The sequence below is a fragment of the Chelmon rostratus genome, chromosome 21, assembly GCF_017976325.1.
Source record: "Chelmon rostratus isolate fCheRos1 chromosome 21, fCheRos1.pri, whole genome shotgun sequence".
Classification (NCBI taxonomy): domain Eukaryota; kingdom Metazoa; phylum Chordata; class Actinopteri; order Chaetodontiformes; family Chaetodontidae; genus Chelmon; species Chelmon rostratus.
Window position 1 is genome coordinate 16,299,750 of NC_055678.1, and position 14,868 is coordinate 16,314,617.

Consider the following 14,868-nt stretch of genomic DNA (forward strand, 5'->3'; position numbering starts at 1 on the left):
GCATTTTGAGCACCTCCATTTATACCCCACAGTATCCTCCATGCGAAGCACGTTGCACTTCCACTATGTGACACAACTTCGTGCACAAAAAAATAATGCCGCAGCTCTGCTTCCTGCATGCCTTTTCACCCTTACACCGCATTCAATCACAGCTTCTCCTCTTATACATCCCTACAGCCGCCCAACAATGGGATCTGCCACTGAGTGGTCAATTCAATCATCTCGACGGAGCGCAAGAGACACTTATGATGGAGAGGCGGAAGGACGACTTGGGAAAAAATGTTCATTTGAATTTCTATATATGCACCCAGAGGGGACGAGCAGAACCTTGATAATTAAGTACAGCCTTGTAACACTGAATTCATTCCAATTCTTTGAGGAACACAAACAGACCTTATTGTTTCACTTAGCTTAAAATATTCTGTAAAGGACAGAATATTTATATACAGTAGGAGCATCTGTGATGGCCATACGTTCTGTAAATGCGCGTGCATGTGTGGGTACAATACTGCAAACCTTACTGTAATGGCTCATTTGCTGCTTTTCAAAGCAGAAATAACTCACTGAAATTGAAAGAAGCTGTTCATTATCACTTTCTCACAACATGCAAATATTTATATTGTGTGCGCGTCCAGGTCTACATAACAGACAGAACAACCACACAGCACGCCTGTAGTACTAAAGCATTCGTCATACTGTCTCCCCCTCAGGATGCTCATTCACCTCACACACACACTATGTGTACTTCAGTAGCAGCATTGCGACAGAAATAATGCCTACACCTCTACTGCAGCTTCTTCTGATCGTTTTTAACCTATGAACTTTAGCAGAATGCAGAAAGTCACCAAAGAACCTTTGGGAGATGGTGTGGGCTGAATTCTGTGAAGTATAACACCTTAAGAAAACCCCACACACGGTATAATTACATAAAATGCTGTGTATTGGCAGTCCCTCCCCATCACACCTGCTTACAAGTCTTTGTGCATCACACAGGTCACTGTTTTGTTTCAGCACACGAATTGCATGATAAAAAAAAAATGGGTGGGCAGTCGACCAGCTGGAGAATGACATGCATTAGGGAGTCCATCAGTTTTGGGCTGAGTAACTTTCTTTGGAGTAAACGGGCTGCCATGTACAGATTCTTCATCCAATCTTCAAAACAGATTCAAGTTAACTGTATTTCTACTGGCAGCCAATCTCCACAGTGCTTCAGTCTCAACTGTGAAAGTAATTGCAGTGTTCGTGGCTGAGAAAGCTCTCCATCACCTGTTAGACGATTTAGATTGATTTGTTTTTGCAACAGCAATAAAAAGTCTATTAAGCATCAATGGGGTGTAAACATGACTATAATAGTAAATCACATATCATCAAATGAGGAAAAAAAATGGTCTCAGCAGTAGTGCCATCAGGTTCTATATTTATAAAGCAACTCTGAATAATCTCCACAGATATTGTGTTTGACCAGGAGAGAGAAGACTACTTCCTGACAGCGGGAAGTGATAGTTATGTCAACTATGAAACTTCCTCCAAGCACTCTCAAAAAGATGTGGATCCTTTCCTATTGATTAATATTTAATAAGTGAGGCATAAAACTAAACGATTGTTCTAACTAAAACTGACAAAAATGTCTGAAATGAAATCAAATTTCTTATCTTCTGGTCATTTGGTTTTCTGGAACCTTGCACGACACTACATGCTTCGCTCAAGTGAAAACAACAACCACCTCCACGACAACTGTGCTTCCTTTCATCCACTGACGAAAGGCAAAAGATATGGCTAAAAGATGTGGATCATTTTTTTTTCCCCCAAAAGGTTAAAGAATGAGCCTTCAAGCTCAACTGACAAACTACATTCCTTACTTTTTTGGCTTCCACTAGTTCAGTCTGGCGCAGCATCTTTCACTGAGGTCTGTATTATTAAAATTTGCGTGATGCCTTGGCACTGCTGTTGGTCTCCTCTTATCATCTATGCACATTTGTGCGTCATGTGGACTCGGGCCATCCAGCTACGACATCAGGAATCACTTACATGCTGCGACACCGTGGTATTAATTAATTTAGTGTCTTCATTTACGTTCGGATCAGCGATTTTATATATTCATCGCACTGACAAGGAGACCACTCAATTTCTTCATCACGTGGCAGGGAAGTGAAAATGTGTGGTATCAGAGCTCTGATGGGCAATAAACACACTGACATCCCACTGTTTTAGGATTTTTTTTTTCTCGATGCATATTAAACATAAATTGTAAAAACTCATTTTCAGAGGATTTTTGGGTGAAGTGATACTGTGCTAAATCCTGGAAGACATATAATTCCTATCATACGGTAGTAAATGGAGCAAATATGCATTTTTGTGGGAACTTTCCTGAGAAGCATGCAACTTTTTGAACCAGTTAGAGAAACCATTTCTGCACTGTGAACGTTGGAAGATTACATTTCTGGAGGCGTGTTTCTGGTCCGTTCAGAAATAAAAATGATCACTGATCTCTGACTGTGCGAAATACAGTGCACTGCTATGCCTTCCAATCACCAGGACAGGAAACACCTGAAGTAATACAACTTATTTATATTGGCTATTGCTCTTCGAAGGAAACATAATATCGGCCGGATTACGTTCACTGGCAGCCGTTTGTTCCAATGCAACAGGTAGAGTGACGTCATAACACAGCAGTGAAAACTTATTAGCCAGTGAAAGATGTTTGTACATGATTGTAATACGTAAAAAACAGCTGGAGCCTCGAAAAACGTTCCCCGATAATAACTTACTAGACTAGAATGTTGCCCACTAACGTCATTCCCAGTAACTGCTTTCTCTCACACGTCTGTCCAAGAAAAAACAGTGCCATCACCGACAACATGCCAAGAGAGGTGGGACTGGAAGGATACCAAGAAGGAAGGACGATAAATACAGATAGAAAAAAAATGAAATTACCATAAGTTGTTTTTCATTGTCTGCAATCACAGCTGAGAGACGCAGTGTTCTGAGACAGCGTGACGTGATTTTCTGCTGTGACAAAGGCTGTGTGGCATGTCTCTCTCTCTCTGTGTGTGTGTGTGTGTGTGTCCATCTGTAGCTGAATCTGTGCGTGTCTGCATGTGTCGGGCGTGTTGAGTCGGGGGCAGCAGATGTAAAGCATGGGAACAGGATGTCATCTGAATCACATGAGATGCAATAGCATGACACACGCAGGTCATGGAACGCCCACCGAGCCCTCACGCACACTCACACGCATGTGCATACACACACAACCTTGTACTTCTATCCATGTAAGGACCCTCATCGACACATGCATCCCCTAGCTCCTTACCCTAACCTTAACATCACAACTAAATGCCTAACCCTAACGCTAACTTTGACGGAACCTAATTCTAACTTAACCCATAAAACCAAGTCCTAACCTTCAAACAGCCCTTTGAAGTTGTGAGGTCCAGCATGTCCAACTTTTCATGTTAGACTTAAAAGTGCAGACTTACTGTGCAGGTCCTGTGCATGGCTGCCCTACTGGGAAATTCATACAAGGTATAAACACAATCTTTTTGTTTATGCTCCCATTTTCCACGAGTTGAAGTAAAATATGCAAGACTTTTTCTACACATACAAAAGGCTTATTTCTCTCATATTAAAATGCGGATGAAACAGCATTATTATTGCACAGGTGTGCCTCGGGCTGGTCACAATGAAAGGTCGCTCTAAATTATGCAGTTTTATCACACAACACAATGCTACAGGTGTCGTAAGTTTTGAGTGAGCCTGCAAATGGCATGCTGACTGCAGGAATGTGCACCTGAGCTGCTGCCTGAGAACTGAATGTTCACCATGCTACCATAAGCTATTGCCAATGCCTCTAGCGTTACATTTAGATTTTTGTTTAGTTGAGGCAGAGGTTCAGCTTCAGTGCACACTGTCCTACAATGTGAACACGTAATGTGTGACATAGTGGTCTGACTGTGCAAATACAGCACATATAAAAATATGTGTAAATGGGATTTTAATAGAGTCGTGAGTGCAACACGCCAGCCCATCTGAGATGCATGGCTTTATCAAATCTGCATATGCACAACAGTAGAGGAGCATTAGCTGTTGGTTCTGCTCTCACATTTTAACCGACTGTTCTTCTTACTGACAATTATTCTGTGCATTACAGTCTCTGAGCAGGCAGCATGAGCAGCATGTCCCTATGAGTCACCTCAACATTTTTACCTGCAGTAACATTTGACTGATGAATCTCTCTCAACATGGCATTTCTACAGACTCACGCAGCTTAGAATTTTTTTTTCTTTATCTTTGCATGGATAGAGAAACAAATGCCATCATAGAGTAGATGTCAATAAAATAACCAATACCATAATACACTTTGTATAAACTTGAGTAAAAACATGTTCATCTTGTCCTGACAAGTTGGGGTGTTGATTTCAAGTTGATTGAAATGTAGCAAAATGATCAAATTTGCTGGCAGTTACTTTCAGGGATAGTTCAGGTTATATGAGGTACTTGTGCGTACTCAGTGCAAAACACAAAGTAGATGGCAGCCAGCGTGTCCCCAGTTTGGAGAGGAAGAGCAGTACTGACACGGAAGCTAAGCAATGTGCTGCTGTAGAAGGGCTCAGCAGAAAACATTAACCTAAAAAAGTTAAAGTGCTATATTTAGAGCTTTTTTAGTGTTTTACCTTGCCGTCAGACAGAGTTTATTTGCAGGCGTTAGCGCCATGAGTACAGCAGTGCTCTTCAGCAAGTATCTATCGGGCTTATTTGGCAGTATATAGAGCTCCATTCTGGGCTCTGGTTTTAATGGTTCATGTATCATTGTGCTGTGTTTTATATCATATTGTATTTTCACCTTATCTGCTTCGTCATTTTCATATTTTTGTGTGTGAAACTCTTTATAACTTTGCTATATGTGTGCAATATAAACAAAGCTTTACTCACTTTACCATTTGTTTGGCAAGGCGAATGTTCATTTACGTGGAAAAGTCGTACACCTTTAAAAGATACATCATGTATAGAGACCTGCACAGTGGCTCGGTGGTTAGCAGCGTCGCCACACAGCTACAAGATCCCCGGTTCGATCCCGCCTGGGATCTTTCTGTGTAGAGTTTGCATGTTCTCCTTGTGCAGCGTGGGTTTTTACCGGGTTCTCCAGCTACCTCCCACAGTCCAAAAACATGCTGAGGTTAATTGATAACTCTAAATTCTCCATAGGTGTGAATGAGAGGTGTGCGTGGTTGTTTGTCTATATATGTAGCCCTGTGGTAGGCTGGCGACCTGCCCAAGGTGTCCCCTGCCTTCGCCCGAGAGACGGCTGGGATCCTGCAAAGGATTCAGCGGTGTATGGATAATGGATGGATCATGTTTAGAACTGGCTAGAAGGTCGTGTGTCAAATGGCTGTCAACTAATGAAGACATCATTATGAAAAGAGCTGATGAAGGAGGAGCAGTAGTAGTGTGGAGCAGAGACCAGCACATCACAGAGGCCAGGCCACAGCTGGATAACCGTGAGTACTACGAGCCCTTCCTGTCCAACCCAATAGAACAAATTCAGCCTAAAATTACAGAAATGCTCTGACAGGCAAAGAATGAAAAGTAGATTTTGCAGGAAGACCATGTTTTCTATTGTGTAAGAGCCTAAGAGCCCCTTCTTTCTACATGCTTCCTTAAATAGACGAGAACTTGGAGAATCTGACTGTGCAAAAACAGCACAGTATGCGTAGAAAAAGCTTTTGGCAGCCTGTAGCAGCAGCTCCCGTCGAGTTTTTTAAGTTTCGTTTATTTGTCCATTCATTCTTTTTTTTCTGTTTTTCTGATATACTGCAATTTCCCAGCTTGGGAGAAATAAAGTCTATCTATCTATCTATCTAATCCACCAGGGAGACCAATAATTAGCAGAAATCAGTGAATAACAGAACCAGCATCCAAATGTGTTGATTTTTACATCTCGCCATTTGTATTATTATGTATATTATTATATATATTATTATTATATTCAAGATAGCACACACGTACTAAATAAAATCAAAGCCATAATGAACATTGGATCATCATTTTTAGTGACCGTGGATGTGGAATAACTATATACTAATGTTGATCATAAAGAGGGGTTAGAGGCTTAACCCCATTACTTAGAAAAGAGACAACCAGAACAGATGCCTGCAGCACTTGTGACACAGAGGAACAAAATGTTCAAGCAGTGAAGCAAATAAAACCAAACAAACCGGTCAAGAAAACTGTGACACACTGAAAAGTGACAGTTTTCTCAGAGAGGCTCCTCCAGATGCCCCTGCCATCAGCTTCAGAAGAGGCCCACGTCTTAATGACAAACTTCAGTCCGAGTTAACCCCACCCTGCGCAACAAAACACCTGCTGAAGCATCAGAGCAGGTGACTACAAGCGTGAAAACTGCAATCATTGTGCTAACATGGTTACAGGCAGCTACTTCACTGACAAAACATCAGGTCGTAAGAATAACATAAAGTCATTTATCAAGTGCAATACCTTGCATGTCGTCGACAGGCCTGAGTGTCCATGTGCTTGTTTTTTCATTGGGAGAACTAAGCGTAAACTGAAAGGAGGACTGGTTCAACATAAACATGCTGTGAGAGCTGGCAACCCCCAACACCCAATGGCTCTACATTATAAAGAGGCTGACGGTGGCATCTGCAGTACGCTAAAGACATCAGGCATCAGAACTCAGGGGTGCAGATAGATTTAAAAGGCTCTTACAAAGAGAATCCTTTTGGATATAGAGCACCAGAAGGACATAATTTTTTCACACCTGAGCAGCACTCCTTGCAAACTGGTTTTCTTCTTTTGCCTGAAGACATACATACATCATGCTGTCAAACATTTCTTTGAACCCATTAGGTTATTGTAAACATTTATCAAAGAGGCATTTTCATTTCTGACAGCAGTGCTAAGCACTGTGCATTCTGAATGAAGAGGTGTCCAGGGATCCAGATATAAAAGCCCAGTTGACAACATTTGAAGACTTGAAGTTTAAGCACCTCTCATGCTTGGATTAATGGGAAAACCTCCTGGTTCAATCACCACTGAGACTTGCACTAGTTGTAGTCTGGTCTAACTGATTTTTTTTAATCAGTGATTGATTCATGGTAGTTTTAACAAAGATCTATGACTGAATAATTACTTTTTCAATAAATTTAGTGCTGACATTACAAATATCGAGTTCTTCGAGATTAAAAAAATAAATAAATAAAAAAAGATATGACCATTGGAGTGCCTCAGTAGCTGAATGATTACAGCACGTCCCCCATAGCCACAACACAGCCACCATGTCACTACAACCCCCGTCTCTCCCCACATCCTGTCTGTCTTAACAATGTAAGAGGAAAAGTTAACTATATCATCCAAGGTGTAAGAAAGAAATCCATCCATCCAATCAAAGAGCTTAACATTCTGGTGCATACAAAAATATTTAACAGCAGCTTTCACCAATTCACGTTCAGATTCGAGGTCAATACTGGACGAATCCAGCAACTAAAGCTGAATTTGATTTCCTCTAATTGTCCTATAGCTTTGGTTTGAGCCTGACTGGTTTCCTCTCTGAAGCAAAGGCAGCTGAACAAACCGGTGGGAAAAAAAAGAATTCACAAAGACCGAGTTAAAATAAATAAAGTGGATGACGAATAAAAGAAACATGTGAAATGTGGATTTACAGTTGGGAAAAATACTCATGGAACCAGCTGCTCCTCCAGAGCAGCTTTCAAAGGACAGCATCATAGTGGGGTCGGGGTCAAACACATCGCATCATTAAAGAAAAAGATGTCCTTTTCTTGCTTGTCACTCCTCAGGTGATTGTGCTCGTAATGAGATTTGTGACCAAGGAAAAAGCTTATCAGATTGTGAAATGTGGTATTGCTTGAGCATTATCCAGGACTGAAAATATCACCATCACTTAATGCAGCGTCACATTTCCTTCCTCAGTATCTGCCTCCGCTCTTCAACTGGCTCCTACTCTGTTTGACCTTGTTTCAATGTGGAGCAAAAAAAAAACATTCCCAAGGCTGGTCAGGACATTCTATGAAAAGGGCATAGAGGGAAAACTTTGAATGTCTCCAGGATTATCAGGGCCGAAAACTCTAATATAATATGCAGGGAGCAGTATGAATAATTGAGTTTCCTGTTAAAATAAATTACTCGGAAAGCGTATTATCCGAACAAGAGGCTGTAAAATCGAAGAGACTCTCCCAATTTGTCTCAATTATTCATAGTATTCACGCTGAGTGGCTAAATTAATCAAAAATATATTTCAGAAAGATATGCTGCTCACAAAATTGGTGAAAAGTGCAGAAAATGTTTGACCGAATCACCTCGCAGCTTTTCCCTGTCAATTTCTGATTTCATTTGAATGTATAAGAGCATTAGCATATCCTGGGATGTAACTGAATATCTGTTAAGACCAAAAGAGATAACTGAGATAAGGGCTGACTGAGTTTAGATCCATCTTTTCAGGCATTCTCTTCCTCAAGAAAGCGTGGATGATCCTTCATCATGTGGCATTAGTCTTATCAATTCACTCATCAGGGCCGGTAATGATCACCAAACTCAGTATCACTATGGGGAATTGCAATTTAAGTTGCAAAGGGATCTAAAAACCATTCATTGAACGTGGTAATTTATTAGGCTGTCTGCATGCACGGGACAGACGCTCTCTGAAAATGAATGTTTTCATTTAACAATGCAGGAAACTGGCAAATCTAATCAATGAAAATGTTTTTGTATGTTTGGACTGAAACGACTTTTCTTATGAGCCTTTGTGCTGCGTCCTCCGTTCATCTTTACATACAGCAATCATTCGATGAGAACTATTTGTGTCAGTGACAACTCATTACTCCTTGAAGAGGAAGGAGAATTGGTCACAAGTCACAGTAACAATGGGCAGCAGGCAGACATCTTTGCACAAAAGATGAGATAAAGCCACAGGACAGTACTTATAAAGCACCAAACAGATATTTTTTCTCAGGAGTTGGTGGAGACCAAAGCAGAACTAGAAGGAGAGTGGATACTGGACTTCCTGTATGGCCAGAAAAATAACTCAGTGTGAATTCTAGTGTTGCTCTGTGTCCATATACGCACATGTCACTAAGCAACTGCTCCTGAACTCTGAAAAAATGCTTTGTTTACAGGCAGTACTGGGGCATGTGCATGTTTGACACTCTACTTTTCACCTAACACATTGTGTGTGGTTGTTTGTCCGATCATTTCCCTCTTCTGTGAAAAAGTTAAAACAGCCACGCAGCTCCTAAAAGAATCCCAGAATATTGCACAAGATAACGTTCACGGGTTTGAAAAGATTAAAAAGTCATTTTACTATTTTTTTAATAAGCATCACTCTTGTACTTCACACATCTGTACCAGTTTATATTTGCTGCTGACTTCTTGCTGTGAGACACTTCATAAACACTGGCCGTGAACCGTTTCTCCCTCGGGAAATCAAAAAACTGTAATTGTAAGAGTCAGATAGTGGGATTTAGAGGATACATTTTCTATTACAGCATAATACCTCTTTAGACACGATAAGGCCATGAATTCCTTCAGGGGAACACTTATCTCCAAACTTTATGAAATAATGTGGCATCTGGAAGTGTCTGTCTCTGGAAGAATCTCAGCCTGCCACAGTGAAACATTCAGAAACCCATCACATCACAGCTTCCTCCTACCTGTACTGTGTGTGTGTGTGTGTGTGTGTGTGTGTGTGTGTGCGTGTGTGCGTGTGCGTGGTTTGGCTCTGAAGAAATCCGACTCACCCCAGCTGCGAAGCCTAAACTTCCATCCAAGATGCGCTTCTGGAAAGGGCAGACCAGACAAGACAGATGAAGAACCTCTTACTGTTGACCTAACTGGCAAAAATGCAACATGCCCCGAGAGTTATAACAAAAGAGCAGAATCATTCTGTCAATAGACGAGCTTCATGTGATGTGCTGCAACACACTGCTCTCAAGCAGTTAAACTGGCAATCCTCAGCTCTTGGCAACAGCAGCTGAATGGCTGAGAAAATTGAAAAGATATTGTCTTAAAATAAACAGAATGAGATGAATTTATGTACTGTTTTCTGACTATTTCATCACTGTTATATCTGATCAACTTTGCGTTCAGATGTTTCACTTGAAGCTGTGCTGTGACAGCTTGTTTACACAGGAGGCGTTTCAGACACATTTTTCAGTCGTCTGTCTCATCTGTGTCTGGCCAGTTGTTTATACTGGCCACGCAAAGCCTATTCTAACACTTGAAGTCCATTTTCTTCTGTCTCAGCCGCATAAACGCAGGTGACCTACTCTCAATGCTGTGCACAGACAGAGCTGCTCTGCTAAGGTGCTGTTTTCCCTACGTGGGCTGTGTAGACATTATATAACATGAAGAACATCCACTTTGAAAGAAATATTCTGACACTTTGGGAAACAGGCTTTTTTTCTTTCTTGCCAAGAGTGAGATGAGAAGCTCGATGTCACTCCTATGTCTGTCCCTTAAATATGAAGCCATTGCCAGGAAAAGGCTTTCTTAGCTTAGCTTAGCATAAAGATTGTAAGTCAGGGGAAACAGCTAGCCTGGCTCTGTCCAAAGGTAACAATCCATTAGTTTAATCTGTGTAAAAAAAACTAAATCAAAAAACATTTTGTTTGTGCAAATTAAACAAACATGTAAATAAGTGAGATTTAGACGCAATGATGCAGTAGGCAGACTGTTTTACTTTTGGGCAGAGCCAGGCTAGCTGTTTACCCTCAGTCTTAATACTAAGCTATGCTAACCCTACTGGCTCCAGCTACATCTTTACCACACAGATGTGGGAGTAGCACCTTCTCATCTAATCCGTGCCAAGACAGTGGCTAAGCATATTTGCCAAAACAACAACTATTCTTTTAAAACAATGTATAAAGTCTTTACTCAAGCTCTGCATGTTTGTGGGCGGTGGGTTCATACATTACCTGTCGGCTGGAGAAGACAAACACCAGAGCTGCTCCGGCAGCGGTCAGACCCCAGGTGAACAGAGTCCCCAGTAGGGCCTGGGTCATGGGGCTGTAGCCTTCCAGCATGGTGCAGGACCTGGATGAACACACAAACACATTACATGGCATAATTCACATTATGTCAGAAGATGAGGCACGTGATATCTTGTTCTCATCTTTTCAGAAAGAACAGGAGGAGGAAAAACAGAATGGGCGGATGCAAGTAACTGCCCTGCTTTTACACAGCAAACAGCATTTATAATAAAGTTGAAATGTGAAAGCAACATAACACAGTAACACATCTTTTTATATGTTAAATAATATCTTTGATGGCCAAGAATGGCAAGAGAGCAGTCACAAGATCCACAAACAGGACAAAATTTACTTATGATGACTCATCTTCACTCAACTTGTGTTCCTTTAAGCCCGAACATTACCAGTCAAACACACACACACACACACACACACACACACACACACACACACACACACACACACACTGTGTTTGTTTCAGCACACAACAGAACAAACAAGAGTCATATCTTATTTGCTCAGAAGTTCAATGTCCTGCACTGTTTCATTTGCTGATGATTCATGTTTCTCAAACAATAAATGCAATGTACAGCTGGTGCTGTGAATACTAGATTGCCACTTTGTCATTCATGCTGCAAAACACTTCTCAAATTCTCAGAATTTAAGTGGCACATTCATGTCGAGTGTCTGGGAGTCCACAAACTGACTGGGTGATGTCCAAAGTCTGCTAACATTAGCTAACATAGCTAAAGAGTATTGAAATGAGTAAGGCTCAGTCTTGTAGCTCATTCAGCAGGAAGAATGTGTTATTTCTTCGTTTGCAACACATAGATATGTGTTGCGACTACTGGAAAGGTTTAAGAAATAATGCAAGCTGTGGGAAACTGCTTTCATGTCATCATCTAATGTCATTCTCAAGAGTACATGAATTAAAAAAACATGCAAAGGGAATATTTACCGCACGGCTGCTTCGAAGGCTGCTTCCATAATGCATAGACGACTGACAACTTCAGATGGTGAATATGACTTGAAAAACTTATATTCATCTCATTCATGCGGACACAGCTAAGATGTATGTTTTTTTTTTTTTTTTTATTCCTGTCAACGTACACTGCATCAACTGCATTAACACGGCGATGCGTGGTCTAACTTGTCTTCCTGTAACTGAGTTACAAACACAGATACAGGACAGCATTTCTAGGTAACCGACGTGACTAACCTGTATGCAGAGCCAACCGGCTAACTTTAAATGCTTGCTCGCCATGCATTACATAACAGCACAGTTAAATTTCACTCAAACTCTATTTGTAGTATTATAAAACAACATGCATTCATTCGGCATAGCTGAATTCCCCGGAAGTTTATATTATCGCTAATTTTTGGCATTAGTTTCAGGTTTACTCACTTCTTTCCAGCTGCACCACGACTCTTCTGTATTTACTTCCTACTTCCCGGTCCACGTGTCTATGACGGTTAAAGCCCCGCCTCTCCTCGCAGCCTATTGGTCAATCACTTTGACAGCAGGCGCAGTGGAGCAAACTTCATTCATTGAAGATGTAGGCTACGAAGAACACAACAGAGGAGTTTGGAAAGCTGAGAAAATCAGAAATTTGGAAAACTGGACAATATGAAAGTGGTAATGTCTCATGTATCATCATGGATAATCTCATTTAAATCTAATCTCAAATTAGATTTATTAGATCTGCGAAGATCTTATAACAATATGTAAAAGATGGCAAACAAAAACAGAAAAGTTCTACAAGCAGTTTCATATATTTATGAACACATGTACCACTCTCCTCAGAGACCTGTAGGAGAGTGGTGCATGAGCATGTATGTTTTTGGCAGTGCTGAGATAGCAGCATTATGTACTGTGCTTCCTGCAAGCACTAAATTTAAGATACCTGTACTCTACTTGTGTGTTTCCATTTGATGCCACTTCACTTTAGAGGGAAATATTGCACCTCCTACTCCAGTGCATTTATTTGACAGCTCTAATACTTACTTTACAAATTAGGATTATACATATAAAGCATACAATCAGTTTAAAGCCTAAACTTTGTTGCAGTATTTTATAAAAGATACAATTAGCATCACCTTGACTAACTATGATGCTACAATGTTAACAACACATGAATGAATAACAAGAATAACACCACCCTGCATATTTTTGGGCATAATAATGAATGAGTAGTAATTGTAATAGTTATGTCTTAATGTGATAAACAATTGTGTAACGATGGCAATTGTAAAAAGAGTACTTTGAGTACTTTTGCTTTTAAACTTTAAGTACATGCTGTTAATAATGCTTTTGCTTGGTTAACATTCCTATCGCTGGACTTCGACTTGTCATGGAGAATTTTCACACCGTGGCAGTTCTGGTTTTATTGAAAATACATTCTTTTTTTGGTGTGCACATGTGGACCTTCTGCTGGGTTTTGAGAAGGAGCAAATTCTGGGGACGGTGCTGGGGAATCTTCCTATTGGAAGTTTCCAGGATTGCTGCTCTCATTCACCTCTCAGCGGTAAATCACAGGCATGTTGACCTTTTACCCATACACCAATCATCAGTAACTGATTCTGCTCTTCCACGAAACACTAAATCTTCCTGTTTCCAACACTTTCTACACAGAGATTTTGCATAACCGACAACTTCAAAGATCCTATGAAACACAATCGAAATCACTTTGTAACACTGATGGTTATATTAATAAATAATGGTATAATCCTCACAATTCACCACCCAAACACTTACACACAAACACACTCACACAAAATGTGAGTATTTTTTGTACCATACCAGCCACTTTTGGCAGATTAGAAGAGTATGTTCCTTAAATCCACAATTAATCCTCCTCATTAACATCACGAGAATGAACACAGATTCTAATCAAATGGTCACTTGTCATCCACTCCAGTATTTGTGAAAAGAAAGACAGAAATCCAATAATAAATTATAGATTTAGAGAATTAAATGCCGACACAACATCCAGACCAACTAATTTCAGCATATTCTGTGTATCCATTGCATTGTGATGTTGTTATTATTAGGGATAATGTATAGAATTTGTATTGTTACATATTCTTATAATGTTATCTCAGAGGATAAAGTGGTCTGTCTGCCTCTTCTTCAGTGGATTTCTGTCCCTGCAGGGCTGTTGAACGTCCATGCAGACTAGCGGCTCAAGAAAGACTCTCTCATTCTTTTATTCTGAGGACATTAAATACTGATGCTTACCTCTGATGTGTTAGACCCCTGCTGCTTTATGCTAATACAACTTCAAAACCCTTGCATGCGAAATATCCCAACGAGACACCACCCTGCATATTTTTCGAGCAGTTTTGCATGATAACAACAGGAACAGAGCGATGCGGTGCCTCCAGCCTTTTTCTTTTCACGGGGTCAAAAAGTTTTGAGTGTCTTTCTTTTTATCCTATCGGGGCCTTCCTCAAAAATAATTGGTCAAATCATGACCAATGGTTAGGGAACACAACAGTTAATATGCCACCCTGGAAACAATAAATCCACTGGCGCGTTCAGATTATGTTACAACTGTTAATGAAACGCAGATGTTACAGTGCAGTTGGGATTATTGTTCCACCAACATTCCCTGAAATACTTTACATTTCTGTGTTGCAATTGCAGGGGGCTGGATCTGTGTTACTCAGGAGTGACTGGGTTTGTCTGTGTTGCCGGGAAACAGAAAGATGAAAACAAGCTGGCTAATAAGACATGTGGACTTTCCAGATTTCTTCCGGGGCTTCATCTCACTTCCAAGTGTGCTGAAAGCATTTGGTGCAGCATGCCGTTCCATATGTAACGTCTTTTACCGAAAATGCCCTCTTATGAAACAATTTCGTCAAAGCTACAATA

General features: G+C 40.6%; 1 protein-coding gene across 3 annotated transcripts in view; it reads right to left on the minus strand.

Annotated features, from left to right (window-relative positions):
- The window catches only part of LOC121624702 (zinc transporter ZIP11-like), a 112,065-nt gene extending 99,645 nt beyond the window's left edge, over nt 1–12,420 (minus strand). For 2 of the 3 annotated variants that reach the window (XM_041962538.1, XM_041962537.1), the window contains exons 1-3: nt 11,953–12,084; nt 10,941–11,058; nt 9,765–9,803 (exon numbers count right to left, since the gene is read on the minus strand). In XM_041962538.1, the coding sequence (XP_041818472.1) occupies nt 9,765–9,803; nt 10,941–11,058; nt 11,953–11,981 (186 nt within the window). In that variant the 5' untranslated portion in view covers nt 11,982–12,084. Of the gene's footprint in view, nt 1–9,764; nt 9,804–10,940; nt 11,059–11,952; nt 12,085–12,399 lie in introns of those variants that run through there. The other variant, XM_041962540.1, reaches the window with a different exon arrangement.
- Between the last annotated feature and the right edge of the window lie 2,448 nt (nt 12,421–14,868).